Raw genomic sequence first — 21630 nt, 5'->3', positions numbered from 1 at the left:
CGAAATAAGTAGTTATACGTCAAGTGAAGGTGTTCCGGAAAGCAAAAGACCAAAAATGCAAAGTAATTTACAAAATTTACCTTCAACATCACAAAACTCAAGAACAGTAGACGATACCATTGAAAATTTTATTTCCCAATATCGACTGCCAGATGATAAAAACTTCGTCTTCAGAAGACGATGACATTGCGAGTGATCATAACACACTCTTGATTGAAAAATATTACATTCACTGTTTAAGACTATGGTAACAAAGCTAAGTGTTTTGAGATGTATGATAAAAATCCCTTGATTACTTTTAACTATTTGTGAATGAAGATATTATTGAGTGGATTGTGCAAGAAACCAATCGATATGCACACCAGAAGTTGAATATAGGTGGTCACGGTCCCAAAGCTAGAATTCATAAGTGGGTAGATACAAATATATATACATGTATATATATATATATATATATATATATATATATATATATATATATATATATATATATATAGGTTTAGGTTTTTCATATTGTTCTTTTTAGAAGAACTGATGATGCTTTCTGAGTAGAAAGCGAAACGTCTTTAATAAATAGATGAAGTAGCTACCTTTGTCTTTTATTTCTCTACTTTGACCGAAAAACCCACCACTCGTACTCCTATATATAATACTAAACCATTTACCCTAAGGTGTCGGGTGTAACGTCTTTAGTTAGTTGCATGTACAATTTTTCTCCATTGCTTCTTATTCTTGGCTTGGTTTCTTGCTTGTTCTTTGCTGATTCCTCGTGTCTCTAGGATTGAGGTTACATTATCATCCCATGTCTTCATTGGCCTGCCCCTTGGTCTCTTGGTTTGTCTTCTGGCTTTCCATACTTTTTTAACTGGTCTTTCTTGATAGATTCTAACAATGTGTCCATACCATCTAAGTTGGGCCTCTTGAATTTTCTTAATAATTGATTGGACCTTTAGATGTTCTCTGACTGCCTTATTTCTAATCCTGTCTAACCTGGTTATACCCATTATTCTTCTAAGAAACCTGATTTCTATGCTCTGTATTTTCGATTTTAATTTATCGGTAAGCGTCCAACTTTCACTACCAAAAGTTAAAATCGGCACAAACACCGTCCTTATATATGGTCAGTTTGGCTTTACAAAAACGTACTTTTATTTGCGTGGTACATCCGAGCAGCACTTTCTATTCTGGAACTTATTTCAGTTTCTTCAGTTCCTCTGTTCTCTATTTGTACTTCCAAGTATTTCACACTCTGAGATCCACACTGCATCTAGATTTCTATGTCCGGCATATAATTTCAATGTTTCTGCTCTAGTTTCTTTAATTATGTCATCCAAGACAATGTTAAACAGTATGGGGCCTAGGACTTTTCCTTGACTTAGACCTTCACTTACTATGAACTCTTTGGATTCCATATTATCGGTTCTGATTCTGTGCCTTGTATGTCTATATATACTCATAATGGCTTGTCTGAGTTTGATCATACACATTGATTCACACCTTTCTTTTTTAAACATATGTCAATCACCTTCCTTGGAGTACTATCAAATGCCTTTTCTAAGTCTATAAAGGCTTGGTATAACTCAGTGCTTGAGTTCCGTACGTTTTGTAATAGTTTCTTGATAGTAAAAATGTGATCCTGGATACTTCTGCCTTTTCCAAATCCACTCTGTGATTGTTCCATTTTAGAATCAACTTCTTGTAAAAGACGTTTTTCTAATATTCTCTCATATACTTTGGATGAGATGCTCAGTAGTGTTATTCCTCTGTAGTTACTACATTCGCGTCTGTCTCCCTTTTTGAAAATGGGTAGAATAACTCCCACTTCCCAATCTTTTGGTATTTGGCTCTCACTCCATGCCCTGTTACTGTTAGCAGTTTAGGCAGTGGGCTCCTGAATGGAACTGCAGTTTCATCAATGCAAAGTTTTTCCCCCGGCACTACCACTATTTGAAAATTTAATAAAAGCTTCTCCAATAAGGCGAAAACAGGAAACATAAATTTGGGGTGAAGATATACAAATTCTGTTTGAATGCAGGATATACTTATGATCTACAAATTTATTGTGGTAATGATAAAACTAAAAATATGTCAGTTCCGAATAGTGTTGTGTTTCGTTTAGCTAATAACTTATTAGATGTTATACGTACCATATACACAGATACTTTTTATATTAGCGTTACATTAACATATAGATTGCTACACAAAAATACAAATTTGGAGGAAACTTTAAGGCAAAACAAAAAACTTAACCAGAAAGAAGTGACAGGTGCAAAATTAAAGAAAGGGGAGATTAATGGGATATAGGGTAACACAGGTGTAGTAGTAACTAAGTGGAAGGACAAACGCGAAGTGCTTATGCTGAGTACAAAACATACTGCTGAAATCAAATCAAATCAAATCATCAAAGGGAAGGAATAGTTGAAAAGCCAATTTCTGTTGTCGACTATCATCATCATCATGCAACCTCTTCTGTCCACAACAATTTAAAAACACTACACAATAGTTTTTGATGAACAATATTTTATCAAAAAAAAAACTAAAAAAGATCGTTTAGTTCATTAAAAAACCTTTAAAATGAGCTGTGATAACAGATTTTTGTGGATATTTTTTAAAAATAAACGTTAAAAAGAGGTAAAAATATTAAAATGAAAAAATTATTAATAAAATTTGCAAAAAAATGAATTTTGAAATGAATGAAGTCTAACTCTAAATAAGAAAAAATTCAATTTATCGTGATCACTAAATCACAACAACGACAAGAGAGCCTAATAATCCATGGAGAACAAATAAAATAACTCCAAAAATTCAAATATTTAGGATCAATAATTAACTACAACAACGACTATACTAGAGAAATCAAATCATGAATTGTACAGGTTAGATAAGCATTTACCAAAATGAAAAATTGTAATCGAATGAACTATCTTATAAGTAAAGTCGTCCCAGGAACGCAACTCAACAATATTGGCAATATCATTTTAAAGTCGTCTACTTTAAAATGTATAAGGTATGTCTGAATTGTCAATATAGATGAGTCAGATAAAATTAAATTATTAGAAGAATTTTTCACTAAGTAACAAAAAACAAAATTTGTTTAATTTACTAATGTTTGTATTTTGAGAACGATTTCCGAAGTGGAAATTGAAACGTCAATAAACGTATTTTAACCTTTAATTGTGGCTTATTCCCATTTAAATAGTAATTAATTTAAAATGCCACAAAAAATAGCTTCAGAACAATATTACAATTACGGGAACTCTAAGGGCTAACAAAAAGAGATTCCTGCCGAATTTACTCCGAATTCTGCGCGCGAAGAACGTTCCTCTATTTTTAGATTTTCTAATGATCTCACATTAGTGTCCTATGTACCTACAAAAAAGAAAGTTATTCTTTTATCGACACAGTTTCAAAGCAACGAAATATCCTCATGAAAAAGCAAAACGTAAGCCTGAAATTATTTTACACTATAATAAAACCAAAGGGTCTGTTGACACCGGAGATAAAATGACCAGAGAATATACATGTGTTCGTTGAAGTAGGAGATGGCCATTTAGGATTTTTATGGAAATTATTGATATGGCTGCACTCAATGCCTATATTATATTCACTAAAAAGTTTCCCGATTGGAAAAGTAATGACCGAAGTAGGCGAAGGATTTTTTTACAAAACTTGGCACAAGAACTTGCACTACCAAACGTTCTAAACCAGAAACAGAATAGCAATAATTTTCACAAAACTGTAAAAACCGCGATAGATTTATTTCTTTCTAACAGTAATGCCAGAGTATCAGAAAACCCTGCTAGAGGATTTATTCCTGATTATACAAATCGAAGATGCAGCTTTTGTGCTAGATCACGGGATAGAAAGACTAAAATATCATGTAGTATATGCAGAAAACCCATTTTATTTAACCCATTATTTACCCAGAATTTAAAGATTTTAGTTAAAGGTAAAAATAAAAACAATGTATATTTTTTTAATAATAAAAACAAATTATTTTAGTTACTAGTGCTTCATTGTATAACTTCCCAAACAATAATGTATAATTTAAATGAATTATTAAAGTATTTTAGTGGGGTACCATAGTTACCCCACACGGCCTGAAGCGTAAGTTTTTGTAGCATGGTTCCGGAAAGGTTAATGAACCGCGCAAGGTAGAACTGACGCTCATTTGTACAATGAGAAATCAAACCAAATACCAAATACTCAATTTGGGTTTAGGAGTGGCTTGGGTACAAGAGAAGTCTTGTTTAGTATACATGTGATAGTACAGAGATGCAGAGATATAAATCAAAATGTGTACATTTGTGCAATCAATTTTGAAAATTCTTTTGACAAAGTCCGACATAACAAATTGCTAGAAATATTGGAAACAGCTGGATTGGACGATAAAGATCTACGAATAATTACAAATCTATACTGGCATCAAGTGGCAAGAATAAAGGTTGAACAAGAACTGTCGGATGAAATAAATATAAAAAGAGGAGTGAGACAAGGCTGTATATTGTCGCCTTTACTTTTTAACTTATATTCGGAGGAAATATTTAAGGAAGCCTTAATGGAGACAACCGAAGGTATTACTGTGAATGGAGTAACCGTCAACAATATTAGATATGCCGACGATACCTTAGTGCTTGCTAATTGCGGAGAAGACCTTCAAAATCTAATGAACAAAATAAAACAGACTTGTGATCAGTATGGATTAAAACTCAACGTTAAGAAAACTAAATATACGATAGTTAGCAAACAAAATTATATACAGGATGACGGTATAAAAGTCGGAGATGCCACACTGGACAGAGTAGAGAAACTCGTGTATCTCGGCAGTAACATCAATGAGAGCTGGGATCCAAACGCAGAAATTAAAAGTCGAATATAACAAGCCCGAGCTGCCTTTGTAAAAATGAGAAACGTACTTTGCAGTCACGATCTTAGCATTGACCTTAGAGTTCGAATGACATTTTGCTACATCTTTCCTGTTCTGCTGTATGGAGTGGAAGCGTGGACTCTAACTGAGGCTATCCTTAGACGCTTGACAGCCTTTGAGATGTGGGTATACAGACGACTACTGAAAATAAGCTGGGTCGACAGAGTTAGAAATGAGGAGGTCCTTAGACGGCTGAACCAAACAACACAACTGGTCAATATAATAAAGCAACGCAAGCTGGAATACTTCGGTCACATTATGAGACACCCTGAAAAATATGATCTTTTACATCTGATCATTCAGGGAAAGATCCAAGGTAATCGTGGTCCTGGTAGAAGAAGAACATCATGGCTGAAAAATCTAAGGCAATGGTATGGAAAATCATCTACATCGTTATTTTTAGAGTTGCTGTCAATAAAGTCACGATAGCGAATATGGTAGCCAACATGATATCCAACGATCGATAACGGTCATGGAACAAGAAGAAGAAGAAATCAAACCACAAAAAATTTGTGACATAGATGTTCCTCTCTCTTATACACGCTGCAGACCGAGCGCCCGTTCTGTCATAAGCGCTTCATTAACGATTAAAAACAATGTTTTAAAATTAGATAAGCGCAAAATACTTATAGTGAAATGATAGAACAAGGTTTGTCTTTAATTTAGGTCCTTAGTGAATTCAACAAAAATATTTTCTAGTTGTGTTTTTGAGCCTTGAAAATCGTAATTTTGTTTGTTTCAGTTTCAAATTGTTTATAACTCGAAAACGATCATGTTTACAGAAAAATTACAAGAGACTTATTTTGTTCCTGGCCGAAAAAATTTCATGATTACAACTTGTTTTAAAAAAAAATGTTTAAAACAATTTGAAAAGTTTTCGCCGGGGCGGCTTCTTTAACCTTATTTTGGGGTATATCATGAAAGAGAATGTGCAAAAAAAATCTCATGGGAATATTTTTCCGAACAAACCCGAGCTTTTAGCCTTGTCTATAGTAAACATGTATGCTTCAAATATTAACGTATATTACTATTATGACATTATTATTAGGCTATTTTTTTTGCTTCCTATATTTACGACTACTTTTTTTATCAAATATCTGATTGATATACCACACAATTAAACATTCATTCTTTATTTGATATTTCCTCTACTAGATTAGAAACCGTTTTTAAAATAATATTTTTTCATTAAAGAAACTATTCTATTTTGTTACGTTGGAAAAAAATTACTAATTTTTCATTATTAAATTTTATCTTTCTCATTGAAAATTTTTCCCTGTCACGTACATTATAAACAATCAGACAAAATAGCAAATACAGTATTTGTTCTAGAATTTAGTTTCTCTGTGCTAATCGATGCTGCAGACGGATTTAGTAGGAAAAATCGCCTTTTCAAAATTGTAATGACAAAATATTGAAGATAATTACCTTTGAGAATTTGGGCAAATAAATTTGCATCGTTTTCATCATAGAATGGAGGATAGCCGCATAATAAAATGTAGGATATTACGCCTATGCTCCAGACATCTACTGCTTTACCGTATGGTTTCTGAGCAAGTACTTCTGGAGCTAAATATACCAAACATAATACATATTAGAAAAAACTGGCTAACAATTCTGATATTTCGTTAATGTTTTACTTGAATATACACGTTAATGATGGCACTGTTATTCATGGTGTCATTACTGTTGTTAATAATGATCATTTGTTACTCGAACAGGGAAGATTGAAGATTCTGATGACAAATTACGCTGATCGTAAAAGAAGTTAGGATGAGGAAGCCCCATCATTTAATGGTATGATAGTATTTTGCAGTTTGTTGCATAAATCGCTCCAAAATATCACTAGGAATGATAATTTCACTATGCGCGAGTTGTAAAATGTGGACTTAACTTTAATTAAACAAAATATGAAAAAAAATTTAAAGAATTTAAATATATATTATATTTAAATTCTTTAAATTATATTTTTCCTCCTGTTTTCGCATGAATCTCAAGAACTATTAGTTTTAGAATAATTTTGTATAGGACAAAAGTTTTGAAATTAAATTTTACAAATGACAATGGTAGTTTCAAATCTTAAGAATTATTATTATTATTGAAAAAATACTAAAGAACACGAAACAAAAAACAATGGAGAAATGGTTTTTTTTGTGAGTTTATTTTCATTTTAAAATCAAACTTAGGACCTTAATATTACGAGAAACAAAACTCTTTAACATGTTAAATCATCACACAAAATTTCATTAAAATTGATTTAATAGTTTTTGCAAAATAGTTTTGCAATCTAAATTAAAAAAAAAATAATAATTTTCAAAATTATGCAGGTCCAAAACTAAAATTTGTAGATACTCTAATTTTTTTTAATAGAAGAAGAGCATTCAACATTTCAAGCCCATTTTGAAAAATTAAAATCCGTCGATTAGAAGAACATAGGGAATGTTTTAACAAATTGTTTAAATTTTAGGCTTATAAAAAAATTGAGACACTTCATCACTTATTGATCTATTTTAATTTTTAAAACAGATATTAAAAGTGCTTCAAAAGACGCTTCAAAAGAGAGTGAAGATAAGATGATCGGTTCATTAGTTCCGGACTTACCATCGGTCATAGTTGACTGCGATTTACAATAAAACTATAAAGTTCTAAGATCTGTTTTTATACTATACAAAGCACTAATTGGGTACAAATTTACATTAGCTACAGACTACTACAAGTTGGTTAAAATGTCAATTAAAGATAGTGTGTCCGTTAAAAAATTGACGGAAGTGCAACCGCCTCGGCTAAATCCAAATTGATTTTACGCGTTCAAAATCGCGTCGCGCTTAAAAATTTCAATTATCTTTGCTTCTATTCAACCAATTTTGATGTTTTTTAAAGATCGAACTCGAGCACTCGCGAGCTAAAAAAAAATAAAATATCACATTTGCAAATACACATTAATAAAATTTATAGGTCCTTTAAACAATCAAAAATTATCTATCGTAAAACTAGCTTCCATTATTATAAATTCAAATAAATTTTTAAACTTAAATATTTTTCAGCTTTGATAAATTAAGTTTAGGTTATAAAATAAATTTAAGTTTAGTTATCTTTAATTTAATTAAAAACTCAATTTTTATCCAATCATTTCAATGTATTTCTCTTATATATGTATTTTTTTAAATTCATCGTTATGTAATTTGAGAGTATGAAATAACTGAGGATATGGCAACTCTGACATCATTTAAGCTTATATTAAATGTCAAATATAAGTTTGGTTATGTTGGGTGCCCTAAACTAATTATTGTCATATATATATATATATATATATATATATATATATATATATATATATATATATATATATATATATATATATATATATACTAAGTTTAATTAATTTTTTAATTTATAATAATGATAATTACAATATACAATAAATAATTCTATGTCCAAACCATCCTTAAAATAAGTAAATATGTACGATAAATAAAACTAATTTTACGGTAAATTATTTTTGGTTGTTTAAAAAGACCTATAAATTATATTAATTCGTATTTGCAAATGCGATGTTTATTTTTTGTTAGCTCACCTAGCTGTTTGACACCTCGATTTAAAAAAAAACATCAAAAATTTGTTGAATAAAATCTGAGATAATTGAAATTTTTAAGCGCGACGCGATTTTGAACGCGTAAAATGTTGATTAATTGACATTTTAACCAACTTGTAGTGGTCTGTAGTTATTGTAAACTTATACTCAATTAGTGCTTTGTAAAGTAAAGGTATTTATTTAAAAAAATAGATATTAGAACTTTATACTTTTTTTTGTAAATCGCAGTCAACTTTGACAGATCATAACTCCGGAACTAATGAATCGATCATCTTATTTTTCCTTGCTTTTGAAGCGTCTTTTAATATCCGATTTGAAAATTAAAATCTATCAACAACTGCTGAAGTTATTCAAATTATTTATAAGCCTAAAATTTAAACATTTTTTAAAACAATTCCCTATGATTTTCTAATCGACGGATTTTAATTTTTCAAAATAGATTTGAAATCTTAAATGCTCTTCTATGTACAAAAATTTCAAGTATCTAGAAGTAATTTTGTGTATAATGATTGAACATATTAAATAGTTTTCTTTCTCGGAATATGAAGGTTCTAAGTTTGATTTTAGTATGGAAAATAAACAAAAAGTTTTTTTTTGCGTTTTTAGTAGTTTTTCAATAAGATTTCAAACCAACATTATCTTATGTAAAATTTAATTACAAAACTTTTATGTCCGATACAGAATTACTCTAAAACCAATAGTTCTTGAGATATACGCAAAAAAGAGGAAAAATGACCGATTTTTTTTTTTTCATATTTTGTTTAATAAAAAGTTACGAGCACATTTCACAACTCACGCGTAGTAAAATTATTTGTAGTGATATTTTGGAGCGATTTATGCAAAAAACTACGTTTATATGCTTCACACCCAAAAATCGTTATTTTAAACAGATACTGCCTAGACTATGTCCAGGTAATCGAATCACTAAATCTGTAATTTGGAAGATCGTAAAACGTTTTGAAGGAATAGCTTCAGTCATTTCTCTCAAAATGATTTACCACAAACCGCACATTACGGTGAAAAGAACCTTTTGACGTTATATAAAACATTTTGTAGGAAATACTTGTAAATTAATTCGGAAACGGCATCTCTTCGTAATATTCTTAAGAAAACAATTTTTATCCTTATAATCAAGCTGGTGCAAGAATATATTTGGTTTCGGCAGAATGATGGAGCACCATACTAACAGACACTTTTGATGTTCGAAATTATTTAAATGAAGTATTGCACTAGAGCCAGTCAGAAGAGATACAATTGAAAGGCGAGCAATAACTCAATTGGACCATTACGAAATGCCGTATCGGTTTTTATAGTAGACTTAGAGGCTGCCAAATGAAATAGAATCAATCATCTAATTAAATAAAATTGATCAACTATTATTAATTTACAAAGTTAATTATTTCGGCAATAAGAACCTTTGGAAGAATAAGAAAAATATTTTCGGAAATTGAAAGATTAGTTACCGACTGCAACTGTATATAATGATAGATGACCTTTTTTTGATAACATTAATAACTGTAGGATTAACGAATACATACACCATGAAATACTGTTGGTTAATGAAACACGCTAAAATCTACTTGAAATTAAACAGACTCACCAACATAGCCTGGAGTTCCGCATGCCGTAGCCATTATGCCAGAATCCTCCATTTTAGATAACCCAAAATCACTAATCATTATTTTACTGTCTTCATCTGGGCTGTAGTAAAGCAAATTCTCCGGCTGAAATATTAATATAAATCAATAACATTACCGGAACTAACGATCCATTAATTATTTAAAGGTAATTCGTTATTTATTAATCCGTTCATAAATGTGGGGTCCAAAAATGACTATTTGTCTATGTAAGAACTGTTATCTGAATAAAACAACATTAAACGTACGAGGAAAGTTTAGCTTGTTCATTTATACAGTTAAGGAATAAATATCAAAATTGAGTGTGGGCCACAGAACAAATTCAAAAACAATAAAAACAAGATATACATCAGGGAAATAAGGTAAAAAATACCATGTTCGGGACACTGACCCAGTCAGGCTGCAAATGAGTTTTTTGGGTGCTATATACCCCCATCCATCCATCCTATGGCGCTACAGCCCAATTCAAGCCCTGGCCTCCCTCATAAAACTTCTCCATCTGTTACGGTTAGTAGCCATTCTCGTCCACGATCGACTGCTAAGAAGATTTCTAGCGTCCTCGTCCACATAATCCTGCCATCGCTTTCTCGGTCTTCCAATAGGTCTCTTCCTCTGCATTCTTGCATTCAACAGTTATTTTGGAAGACTGTTTTTGTTCTATCCTACATGGCCTGTCCATTGAAGACGCTGTAGGCGGACATACTGAGATAAAGGTGGTTCTTTATATATATTATACATATACAATGTGTCAATTTTAAAACTTACAATGGGCTATATCTCACGAATAAAAGCCGATATCGAAAAAGGCTTGAAACGCCTTCTAGGACAGTAAGTGGGAACTAAAATGACATGAAAGAGAACTCACTCCCATCAACCCCCTAGGCCCCACCCACCACAACCAAAAAAGTTTAAATTGCAAACCCCTACTTGTGATACATCATTGAAAAGACTATAAAAAATGCTATCCAATGGTATTAATAATATATACAGGGTGTTTATATCAGCCGACTTACTATGACTTTTGTATTTGTAATGCTATCTCCCGGACTATTATTTTTAATGATAAGTGCCCGTCGGAATTTTTGTTTGTTAAATAAAAACTTAACTGTAAAAAAACGGTACTGTCATTTAGCTGTAGTTGTCAGTATATAGGGTTTACAGTATACCTGAAAGCGTTGAGATCATTTTCATATTTGCCTCCCAGAACCAGTGTTATTTACGAACAGCTCAAATATTTCATGAAAGCCATATGGACAAAAATTTAAGTCACGTGTACGTCCGCTATTTAGTTGAAAAGTTTAAAGAAACGAAATCAGTGCAAAATAAAAAAAGGGATGCTCCAAGATTACTGAATGAAGCATCCCAAATTGAGGTCCTTGGAAATTTTGCAATAGAGCCTACTGCATCAACACGTCAAGTATCTGCAATAACAGGACTTCCACATGAGTCGGTTAGAAAGGTGTTGAATTAAGTTGGTATCCAACCACTGGTTGGATACTAATTATCCGAACAAATAGATTGGAGGGAGAGGTCCTATTTAGTGACCACCGAGGTCACCAACTTACCGCCACCTTTTTTCTATGGGGTTACCTCAAGTCAGTTGTTTATAAAATTCAACCTGCGTCACTTGGGGAATTGCGAGAAAGAATTACGCAAGCATGTCGCGCTATTACTAGAACAGCATTTGCCAAAGTTGGTGCAGAATTTGAAAATAGGCTGTATTATTATTTACAAAACAACGGAACCCACTTTGAACATTTACTTAATAAACATTTTTAACAAATTTGTAGTCCAACACAAAGGCAGTTTTCTAATTTTGGTCCAATTATTTTTGCAATGATATTGCTCAGAAAATAATGATAGAGCGATTCTCCGGGTACCACTTTAAAGAAAAAATTTTTTATTTTAAAATATATTTTCAATACATTTAAAAAATAAATTAATTAAAGTCATTTTAATTATTGCAAAAACATTATACAAAAGTAAGAATCATTTTTGGATTATAAACATTTTGAATAACTTTGTTAATATTGACTGTAGACTAAATCTACTTTGATATTTGAAAAGCTGGCATTCTTACACGAATTTTCAAAAAAAAAAATTCGCCTAGATCAATTAGGGTCAAACTCAGCCACTTTTTAGGTAGAGAGTAAATTATAAAATTCGTGCACTCAAAAATTGAAATTGGTTGTTCATTTTTTTTTAGGCCTCTCCTAATTCTCGGCATTCATCTCTGATATTTGCACGTTTCCACGTTAGTCCTGCAGTTCTTTAATATATCGTCGCTCCAGCGCATATGCGGTCTTCCTCGTCGTCTTTTGGCTTCATATGGTCGCCAATTCCCGATTTCTTTATTCCATCGGCCATCCTTAAGACGTTCGTTATTTCCAGCCAGTTTCCATTTCAGTTTAGCTGCATGTTCGACAGCATCTTTTACTTTTGTTCTATTACGAATGTCTTCATTGGTTTTATGGTCTTTGAGTGAGATACCCAGCATCTGTCGTTTCATAGCTCTCCGAATTTTTCTGATCTTCTCCATGTTTATTTTAGTGAATGTCCAAGTTTGAGCTCCATATGTAAGTACAGGTAGGATACAGCAATTAAACACTTTGGTTGGCGGTCTTTGAGGTATATTTTTATTTTTAAGTACGTATGAAAGTCTTCCGAATACTGCCCATCCCATTTTTACACGTCTGCTTATTTCGGTAGTCTGATTTTCTTTGCTTACCTTGACATTTTGATCCAAATATGTATATTCATGTACGTGTTCTATCTCTGTCCCTTGGACGTTTCTCATAGGTTTGTTATCTTTGTTTGTCATTAGTTTAGGTTTGCTGAAATTCATTTTCGGTCCTTTTTTTACGGATTCTGTGTGTAGCTCCTTAATCATCGGATTCAGTGCATTCCACGTGTCGGCTATTAGTACTACATCATCTGCGTATCTAAGATGTATCTTCCGTTAATAGGGATTCCCTTATTTTCCCAGTCTAATGACTTAAAGACATCTTCTAGGGCAGCTGCAAATAATTTTGAAGATATTATGAGTCCTTGTCTTACGCCTCGGTTGATTTTTACTGGTCTTGTTTCGATTCCATTACCCAATGTCACTATCATTTCAGCTTGTTCGTAAATATTATGTATTAATATTCTGTACCTGGAACTCGATCCGGTTGTAAACGGTGTTATAAGAGTAAGAAAAAAGAAGTACTTGTGACTCGTTTGGAAAAAATATATAAATGTTTTTGATGGGTTGGAGTCAATAAAAGGGGCTATTGGTTAACTATTTAATATCTCGAGCTTTCAATTTTGTTTACAATTCTTATCAAGAGCTGCCAAAAAAGATAAAATATCTTACAAAGTTGAACTATAAAGAAAAACATTTTTTGTTAACTCACCAAATAAAATTAGTTTCGTTAATAAAAATTGTTGCAAATACATGTCAAAAAGAATTAATACTACAATGCCCTTATCTAATAAATTCTTCCCTGAAATTTTAATAATTTTGAAAACATTTTCTTAACAAAAAAATAATTGAATTTATAAATAGTTTAAAGTGGCAACCAATTACAAATAAGCCTCAATGTCATAAATGCCAACTTAAAATGTTTACCTTTGACAATTATATTGTCAAAAATAAAATTTTGTTTAAAAATTCTTTTTTGTTTAGTAACAAAAAAGAAGAAGATTTATTCACCATTGATAGATGTCTGAAAAAATGTAACAGATATATGGAAAATTAAATAAAAATGTGATATTTTTCAAGTTTTATATATAAATTATAAAGAAATAATATAATTATAAATTTTGCTTAGGTTTTGAATTTCTGATCTTTTGTTTAAACTATTATCACTTTTGCTAATACAAACCATTTCCAAAAAAGTTTTCCTTTTTGGAAAAAAAATGTTTTTTTATTTGTTTAAATAAATTACATCGGTTATTTATTACTAATTGTATTAAAAAATTGCACATTTACAATGTACTCTACGAGTACATAGAATTAAAAAATAATCAAAATCCATCAACTTTTTCCAGAGATATTAAAAGCAGCATGTGTTTAAAGAATAAATTTCATTTTTTGAATGCTGGAAATTTTATAATTCCCATCCACCGGCCCGAGCTGATTTAGTTAGGACTTTCTTGGTTAGGATTTTTTTGTTCGTTTACTCAAACTTTTATACGTAAACTATAAACCTTGAACTTCAAAATGGCGCTAGTTAGGTTGCTTAATTGTTATAAACAAAGTGGCTGCGAAATAAATAAAAAGGTGGCTAACTTTGACCCTAATTGACCTAGACGAATTTTTTTTTTTGAAAACTCGTGTAAAAATTTTTAAAATAGCAAAGTGGATTTAGTCTACAGTCGATATTAACAGAGTTATTCAAATATTTATAAACCAAAAATAACTACTCTAGTAAAATGTTTTTGCAATGGTAAAAATGACTTATTGATTGAAAACTGAAAATATTATTAAAAATATAAGTCTTCCTCTTTCATGTTATTTCCGCAGAATGGCTTTATCATTATTATTTTCTGAGCAATAATAATGCAAAAAAAGCATTGTAAGATTAATAAATTGAATAAAATTTAAGCTAATTGACGAATCATCGTGAAATTTTTTGTGCATTATAAAGACTACTTGACTTTATATGCAACTTTTTATGCAATATCAAAGTCCTATATTCATTTTTGCAAAAGGTATAGCAAATTTTTGATTTTCGCAAGTGTAACCTTATTTTGCACGTTCCGAAACAATAAATGATTGGACCAAAATTTAAAAAACTGTCATTTTAAACCTTTGTCCATCTATTAAAAGACGAATACTTTAAATAATATATTAAATTACCCTGTGACGGGCACTTTTGTATTTATAATGTATTAGGTATATAGTACCCAAACAACCCATATTGCAACCTGGCTGGGTAAGTATAAATGCCACAAGAAAACAGTTTCAGAACATTAGATCCAAATTTGCGAATATTTATTTTTCGAGTCCTAAGATGACTTATGCTTAATTTTCGCACGTACCTTGTATGTAAAATATAAAATAAATGTTTTATTATTAACCTTATACAATGTCTATATTTATTGTAAAAACTTTGTTGTAGTAAACCCGCGTGTTTAACCACAATGACAAAGCGTTTCATTTATAGAACAACCATGTTGTCGGGAAAATTCCACAAATATACATAAATACGACGATAACTCCATGATTGGTGTGAATACTAATTTACATACATAATATATAACGTAGTGGACTGCGAACATACGGGTCATTTTTATCATATGGATGAAAAGTACACAACATTATAAAAAAAACTCTATTATGTCTTACTAAGACGTGAAAAATAAAAACTAGATTAAAGAAACTGTCTGAATAAGTCCAATAAAAACGTGGTAACCAAAATCTTAGTATTGCAATTCGAATTCTTTCTAAATAATGACAAATATACAAATACCTTAAGATCACGGTGTACAACTCCTTGTTCGTGCATATAGTCTACTGCTTCCAAAACTTGTCTTATTAAATCAGCCGCATCTTTTTCTGTATAGGAACCTTTCTCTACAATTCTGTCAAAGAGTTCTCCACCAGTAACCCTGTAAGTAAACTTTGTAATTATATGAAACACGGATACTTGTAGTTCTTGCATAAAATTGAACAATTAGTTAGTACATCCACATAGTAGAACAAGTTAGAGACACGAAAATAGATTAATTAATCAATATTCCCATTAACTCTATCAAGACACATGGGCTAATTAAATATTAGAAAAAGCAGAGAAATACAAAATAGTACGAGTGCAAAAAACTCAAAAATATGAATAAAACAAATAAAGTACAAATATAGTTTCTTGGTAATAATAAGTACTTAACAAGTCAATAGAGTCACAATAGAGAAATATAAATATAAGAACATAAAACTGAGTGTGTTAAAGAAGATAAGAGAAAAAGTACATACTAAAATTGGAATAGAAATACTCCTCAAATAAAAAAGGCATTTACTATAAGGTATTTCTTAATTTTTTGCTTTGAATTGATAAAAGATACGAGCTTTTATTCTAGCTGGCACTATGTTATGGCTAACTTAATGGCTAAATACTTTGAACCATTTCCGGATCTCTCAAGACGGATACATTCTGGTACAAGATTACTATTGTTTCTAGTGGGATAATTGTGAAAATCTACATGCCCATTGTATTTGCTAAGATTTTATTTAACCCTTTTGTTCACCGTGTCCTCAATTGAGGACAACTTATTCTATAATTTTTTGTATAAAGCTCCATGTGTTTTTACCTTTGTAATACATTGCCCCCGATTATGGGCATTATATTCCGTCCAATGAGTACTTGTGCTGCCGTCTATGTTGAGGAGCAGCTTACAGAACTGGAATTGCAAGAATATATTAAAGAGCAGGAAGCTGAAGCATCTGAAGCAATAGAGCTGGTTCATGAAGAAGAAATTGAAGAAGAACCGCAGCCTAGAGTTTCAAAACAACGTAAAATGAAGAGAATAAATGATTTTGCAAATAACGATCTAACGAGATATCAAGTACAGAAAGAACATGACATACTTAATCCCAGATTATGTATATATATATATATATTAATAAGATCCCCAAATTTTAAATAAAATTAAAATCAAAAGACCATTAAAAAAATCGAGAACACCCTGTATATAGAAATAGTTTAGTTAAATCATAAATCATTTACCGGGAACAACTTGAGTGCTTTCCGAATATGTGAATAAGTGATTTGGAAAGTTTTTCTCCGATAAAAAGACAATAGGGTTTGGACATTACAGCAGGTAGATTTAGTACACAACTATTTGAAATTTGCGGGAAAATTAAGCAGCCATTGTGGTAAGCCGAGACGAGTTCCAGTTATTGTAATTGAGAATTTATTAGAAGTAGTGTTTAGTGTTTGTGTGGAAAATTAAGCAGCCATTGTGGTAAGCAGAGAGGAGTTCCAGTAGAAATAGAGGCATTACTGTAGGTACAAACAGATATATTTTCGTTGTGTCTGAGAGGAAGCAGTTTGTTTGTCTTGGAGTTTGGAGCTTGTGGTAAAGACATCACGACATTTTCACATACTGTTTGTCTTTTTCTTTTATTATCAAAAGAAACAGTAGGAGGAATAGCACGCAGGGAAATTGGTAGGATCCGGGAAGTAAATAGCGATCTCTTCAGGGCACAATTCAAGCAGAATCAAGGGAAGATAGTCTGTTGGAAAACCAAAGATTTGAGTTTTAAATAAATTCTATAAAGACATTCTATCACGACCATCTATCAACATTCATGTCAATTGTTTGTAATTTGCAATATTTTTATAGTTAAGGCAAGAAGTCAAGGAACCAATAATCATTAAGGGATGTGTGATTTGATGGATGATTGATTATATTTTTGATTCTATTTATAGTGTATGGTGTAAGATTTATACTCAACGGAATTTTAAATTAATTGGATATATTTTAAAATAAAGGACAATTGTTGTAATATCAGAATTGATTGTCTATTATTTCTTTTCCTTTTGTTGATCTTTCTTAAATGGAACAAGCAGAAGATACTTTGAAGCCACGTTTTAATTAAAAAAAAAAAAATATAAAACTTGGTTCACATTGAAGAGACCATCCTCTGTTATTGATAAAATGACAAATATAGTAGACAGACCAAATTTACAGCCATATAAAAAAAGAATTAACAAATGATAAATTTTCAATATATGAAGTGAAATGAATATGTATGAAATAATACATATATCTGTCTATCAGGACTATTTTTAAATAATATAAAAAAATGAACAAATTCAGAGAGATGGAAAATCGATCGGCCAAAATGAAGATTAGAAAGAAAATCTTTGTTTCAAATAAAAAAAGAGAAAATTCATCCCACCAAGTGAATGGAACATGCAGATTGTACTCTAACTCTAGAACTCTTTTCATATAATATATTGAAAGAATGACCTAAAATTAACTGTACTTACAATTCCATAATTAGGTACACCTTTGATTTATCTTCAAAGGTCTCTAAAAGTTGCACGATATTTGGATGTTTTAACCTGCAATAGAAAAAAAAGCGTTAACAAATAATAATAAATTGTAATTTACTAACAATAGTCTACCTTAATACCATAGTACAATTTAGGAGTATAGCAGAGTAGTTCTCTATTATTGGACCTACGATATACGAGGGTTGATCCTTATGTTCATTTCTTCTTCGTTCCCGCCATTAGGCATTTTAAAGAAAATAAAAAATGGGAAAACAGCAGGACATGATAAAATCATTAGAGAAATTGTCAAGTATATGGGTAAAGGCGAAGAAATATGCTTACAAATATGCAATAAAGAATGAAGAAGTGTTACTAAAAGACTAAGCAATGAAGATGATGATAAAGAACTGCAAGAGTTGTCGTGGAATCACTTTACTAGGTATAGGAGCTAAAATATATAAGCAAATTCTAGATATGAAACTAATTGATTTGGCAGAATTGTAACAACAGGGTGATTTTGATTTACATCAAAACGCCATGGACCAATATATTTATAAGAAGACAACTGCCCAGAAGTGTTAGGTCGAAATAATTATGTTTGGTTCACACAAACTATAATTAAAAAAAATATATCGTTCTTTATCTTCCCGGTTGCAGTAGCGAAGCCACAAAAAAATTCTTCCGAAAATTTTAAGGGAACCTATTTGTAATTATTTGGGATACTTGTACCCAAGACGTAACGATAAGAAGGTCGCCATATTTGTGTTTACTTTGAAAAACATGTATACAGAACACCAACTTAGTATTTGTGGAGATTGTAAATAATATAAGAATAAACTATTCAACTCCCTAACTTGTTTTTTAATTTACTTTTGACATCCCAAATAGTATGCGTCAAATATAAGTACTTTTATATTTTGACTCACTGTATATTAGTTTAGCTTATTGTTATCTAACAATAAGTTTTCTGATTAGAAATCGAATTATTTGGTAAATTTTCTTACAAATAAGTTTATAAAAGATTCAAAATTCTTTTATTTTGAAAAATATTTTCGGACCCCACCTTATGAAAATCTTTCCACCAATCTCACTTTGTGGTTCTAGGGTTAACATACTCAGTGCAAGTAGGGCTGTGTAAGCAGTGATTTTTTGAAATGAAATGAATGAAAAGCAGCAAAACAGTTGGAATAGATGGCATAACAGTGGAACTGCTTAAATACGCTGGCAAAAAACCTGGAAAATCTTTTTCAGGTATATTTACGAATTACCTAAGATCAAGATGCATACCAGACCACTGGATACAGCAGACATACTTCTCATTCATAAGAAAGGTAGCGAAGAAGATATTAAAAACTACAAATCTATCAGTCTACTGTCAATAATAATACAAGATATTTACAAATATCATCAACAACAGATTAACAAATTCATTAGATGCTGCACATCCAAGAATAGCAAGCTGGCTTCAGAAGGTGATTCAGTATCCTGGAGTAATAGAAGCTTTGACCAACCAATGCATTGCCAATCCGTATATAGAAACTTTAGTAAATATATAGAGACAAGCAAAAGCTAAGGCAAAAATTTATGAAAACATTCAAGAATTTCCCATTACCAGAGACGTCCGACAAGGAGACGAAATGTCCCCAAAACTCTTCACTGCAACTATACAAAATATATTCAGCAAAATGAACTAGTAGAACAGAGGCCTAACCCACAATCCCATTTCGAATATCTGAAAAAAGTTAAAGATATCTTGGAAAAAAATAATTATCCACCAGAATTTTACAACCATCTAATTAAAAAAAGACGTTGCATTATCAGAAATCAATCTAATTCCGATACTAATCCAAAACAAAACCAAACCATACTTAGCAATAATAATACTACAGCCAATAAATTAAAAAACACTATATATCCTTACCATATATCAGGGGAGGCCACCCCGTCGATCGCGATCGACCAGTCGATCGCGGCCCCTACCTATTCCCGTCCTAAATATTACGAAAATTATTGGAGTGCTATAATCGATCATCGAGAGCGACTCCCATTCATTTTTTTCCAATCTAATATAGTTGGAAAAATAACTAAATAAGAATTAATACTTTTGTTTTATTTAGGTACTACTAATACACAGTTGCGAGTAATAAAGCTAATTAATCCAGAATTTTAGCGCTCAGTGCCGAATCGGTTTCAGACTAAAAATTCTTTCAGATCTCGAAAGCTGATAAAATAGTCCTTCAGAATCAGATAGAATAGAATAAACAACACATTTCTTGACCACAAAGACCAACACAAATATATATTTAATAACACCCGTGGACAAAGATATATGATAGATTATGTTGTAACCAACAGAGATATACATCCATCGAAAATAATCGACGTAAGATGCTTCAAATCAGCAGATGTAGGTAGCGACGAACTCCTAAAGTACAGAGGACCAGATCTAACCAAACAACTATTAAAACTAATCCAAAAAATAATAGAACAAAACAGAAAATTACAGAGGAATTAATTTATTAAACACAACACTAAAATTAACAACCAAAGTGATAACAAATAAACTGAATGAAATTATAACACTAGAAGCAGAACAACAAGGTTTTAAGTCGGGAAGTCGGGAATATTTATAATGAGGCAAGTGCAGGAGAAATTATTAGAATACAACAAACCGGCATATCTCTGTTTCGTGGACCTTAAGAAGGTATTTGAGGGGGTCAAATTAAAGGACGTTATCGACTTATTGTACGTAAGAGAGATACCTCTAGGAATAATCAAAACGATCGAAAATATCTACCAAAATAACACAATAAAAGTAAAAGTGGAAGAAGAACTAACCGACCCTATTGAAGCTGGCAATGGGATAAGACAGGAGATTTCCTGAGTCCTCTATTGTTCAGCCAGATACCAAATGGGAGAAAAACAACTTAAAATAATCTCAATTTTTTATAACCGCCAGAAAATTTAACATGTTAATTTTCCAAAAAAGACAAAATACATGGTTACAACAGCAAATTGACTAAGGTGTAAATTGGAGCTGGAAGGTCAGATAAGAGAGCAAGTGATGGAGTTTAAATATCTAGGCATCACATTATCTAGCTACGGAAACCTCGAAAATGAAGTTGAATAGAGCAAACAGAGCCGCAGGCTGCCGGAATGAAACAATATGGAAAAATAAAAATATCGGGAAAAAAATGAAAGGCAGAATTTACTAAACAGTCGTCAGACCAATAATGACTTACGCGGCAGAAACACGACCTGACACAGAGAGGATAAAAAGGATGTTAGAAACAGCAGATATGAAAACACTTTGATTGATGGTAAGACACTTTGGGACAGAGCTAGAAGTACAGATATACAACGTAGATGCAAGGTGGAGAACATCAAGAGCTGGGTAAGAAATGGAAGAGTAGAATGGAAAGATCATATCAGCCGAATAACTACAAATAGAGTAGTAAAGACGGCAAGAGACGGTTTCCTAATAGGAAGATG

At 31.5% G+C, this 21630-nt stretch overlaps 1 protein-coding gene across 1 annotated transcript in view; it reads right to left on the bottom strand.

The window, feature by feature from the left end:
* Positions 1-21630, bottom strand: part of CaMKI (Calcium/calmodulin-dependent protein kinase I) — a 91796-nt gene that overhangs the window by 11494 nt on the left and 58672 nt on the right. Inside the window, exons 3-6 of the mRNA XM_072546564.1 lie at positions 18133-18207; positions 15613-15751; positions 10120-10243; positions 6356-6496 (exon numbers count right to left, since the gene is read on the bottom strand). Coding sequence (XP_072402665.1) covers positions 6356-6496; positions 10120-10243; positions 15613-15751; positions 18133-18207 — 479 coding nt within the window. The remainder of the gene's footprint in view (positions 1-6355; positions 6497-10119; positions 10244-15612; positions 15752-18132; positions 18208-21630) is intronic.

Source organism: Diabrotica undecimpunctata, chromosome 10 (genome assembly GCF_040954645.1).
Source record: "Diabrotica undecimpunctata isolate CICGRU chromosome 10, icDiaUnde3, whole genome shotgun sequence".
NCBI classification, from domain to species: Eukaryota; Metazoa; Arthropoda; class Insecta; order Coleoptera; family Chrysomelidae; genus Diabrotica; species Diabrotica undecimpunctata.
The sequence above is the reverse complement of the archived record's forward strand: the minus strand, read 5'-3'. Positions and strand labels throughout refer to the sequence as shown.